Source organism: Trypanosoma equiperdum, assembly GCF_001457755.1.
Source record: "Trypanosoma equiperdum strain OVI genome assembly, contig: ctg_531, whole genome shotgun sequence".
Lineage (NCBI taxonomy): Eukaryota > Euglenozoa > Kinetoplastea > Trypanosomatida > Trypanosomatidae > Trypanosoma > Trypanosoma equiperdum.
Window position 1 is genome coordinate 1 of NW_027124456.1, and position 2,462 is coordinate 2,462.

At 43.6% G+C, this 2,462-nt stretch overlaps 2 pseudogenes across 2 annotated transcripts in view; both read left to right on the plus strand.

Moving 5' to 3' along the window:
• TEOVI_000219400:pseudogene lies at window positions 1-987 on the plus strand (annotated as a pseudogene). The gene has a single exon. A coding segment is annotated over exon 1 (987 nt).
• Window positions 988-1,425: 438 nt separating this feature from the next.
• Window positions 1,426-2,462, plus strand: part of TEOVI_000219500:pseudogene — a 1,280-nt pseudogene continuing 243 nt past the window's right edge. Inside the window, 2 exon segments of the mRNA in view lie at window positions 1,426-1,902; window positions 1,911-2,462. The exon segment at window positions 1,911-2,462 is cut by the window's right edge and continues 243 nt beyond it. Coding sequence covers window positions 1,426-1,902; window positions 1,911-2,462 — 1,029 coding nt within the window.

Genomic DNA, 2,462 nt, shown 5'->3' on the forward strand with positions numbered 1-2,462 from the left:
GTGAATAGGACAAAAGCCTTGAATGCAAGTCGTTCTGCTGAAGAAAACATGTTGAAAGCTGTGTATGGCGATGCTGTGGATGTGGCAAGAAATGAGAATAAAACTCTGGAGGAAGCCATGAGAGGAAACAAATCACTGCTGTTCAATAGTGTCTACAATGCAGACACGAGCTGCGGTTCTTTTGGAGACAAGTTAGTCGGAAAGACGCTAATTAATGACTTTTTCTGCCTATGTGTGGGAGAGGCTGTTGATTTAATTAAGAAGTTCGAAAAGCCAAATAATCATGTATATAAATTAGATGTTCCCGATAGCGATGATAACAATATATATAATGGGTTAAATTGTCCTTGTAAGGATGAAATAAGGAGACCTAAAAATGGTAGTTGGACTATGATGGCTGCACATTGTAAAGGTGACAGCAGCAAGTGCGACCCCGACAATATAAGATACAACCATACTGAGGCATGGGATGTGATTAGTAGAGCTTGCGTGTACAAGAATATTGCATCTAATGTGAAAACCTTAAAGAGTGCGCTAGCTCAGTTCGATGCGTTAGTGGAAATGGAACAGGATAAGTATCAGGTGAAGGGTATTCTTGGTTATGTGAAAACATTAAACAACGAGAATCGCACCTGCACGGGTCATACCGCTGGATTCACATGTGTCAGCTACAACTACACACTTGAAAATGGTGGGATCCCTTGGTACAACCATCTTACTAACGCCACCGAGCAACTACAAGAAATGGCAAAGTATGCCAAAGAGTCTGACAGTCATCTTCACGAATTGGAAGAATACCAACATGAGGCAGAGGAAATATTTCTTGAGGTGAAGCTAGGTGGTGATGCTGAGCTATGGCGAAGTAACCGAGGTCAGGATGATGGTGAAGGTGGCAATGCTGAAGTAAATAATAGTGGATTCAACTATATAGATATAACAACTGATATTTTTACATTAATGATTCTATCCCTTTTTTGTATGTCTTAGTTTACTGGTACGCTACCAACATTGTCGTGCAGTATCTTTTTTTATATTTTGCTTTTATGTGTACGTGTGTTTCATTTTAACAATATGTGGGTTTATTAACAATCGCATATGAATTCGTTTTTCTTTGGATGAATAATTAAGGTGGTATCACCTTCTTTTTTTGGAATTTGTGTCTGGCTTTTTGATGCTGCTATCAAGATAGCAGCGGTGGCTTCCATGTGGAGCTCTCTTGTGATGCTATGACTTCTCAAGGGAGCTGAAACGTTATGTAACAATTTTTTGTGTGTGTGCTGGGGAAAGAAGCCGAGAGAGCTTTTTATTCGTCATGATCCTCACCTACGTGGTATGTGTGTATTTTTCGCTAAGTTTGGTACGTCATCTTTCGAATTTTCTGGGAAGACAAGTGACATCATTGTGAACAAAAAGGCATATACGAAATTGTTGGGGATGAGGAGTTACATCGTGTTTGTTGCGGTGGTAACGCTGCAACATATCTGCGTCAATTCAAAGGCGCATGAAAACAACATTGTGAATGGAAAGGAATTCGAAGCGCTGTGTGGTTTTGTAAATCTTGCGCTGGATATACAAACACCGGAGGATCTGGAGCGCAAGGTTAAGGAAACAGAAGACGAAATTCAGGGAGAGACCGAAGCGCCCGAAGAAAATGTTAAAAAAGTTGAGGAACTTAAACTAAAAGCGAAAACATATAAGGAAGAGAACGGTGATTTATGGAACGACCGGGCCTTATCAGCTATCAGAAAAAATTTAACAGAAGCGCTGTACGGCAACGGTCATAAACAGGTGGTGGTCGGGCGCACGCGGGGTGGGAGGTCGGAGTTATGTGGAAGAGTTGGCGGCCAGCCCGGAAATAAAGCGGGTGATGCGCTGGCGCTTGATTTACTGTGCATCTGTGCATCTGTGCAGCATCCAGCGAAGGCAAAGGCGGCAGCGCGGTTTGCTGTGATGGATGCAACACCACTTATGTAGGATCATGGGTACCCCAGAGAAATTCTCCTGATCACTGGAATTTGCTCCATCCCAAGTGCAGCAACGTGAGGAGAGAGAAAACTCGGCCGCTTCAAGCGCTCTCAGAGGCGGTCGCTTTCTTCCTCGGCGAACTCCAGGAAATACCGGACTCTTCATCGGATTCACGAAACTTACTGGGCGCGCGCGGCGCCGACTTACACAACGGCTGCGACGGAAGCACCGAGGTTGGCCATGGCCGATGTGTAATATATATCCCAAGACACGTCAATGAAAGCACGCCAACAATTTCGTGGTATCTAAAGTTGCGAGAAGCTGCAACCAAAATGGAAGAACTAATCCAAGTCGAGGAGTACCTCGTGAAGATTCAAAACCAAGTAAACGAATTGAAGAGGGGGGCACGACCTGTCCCAAACAATTCAAGCGAAAAAGAAAAGGACGAATCCAATAATACTGATAATGGACTGGAGGGGAAAAAACCGACTACGTCT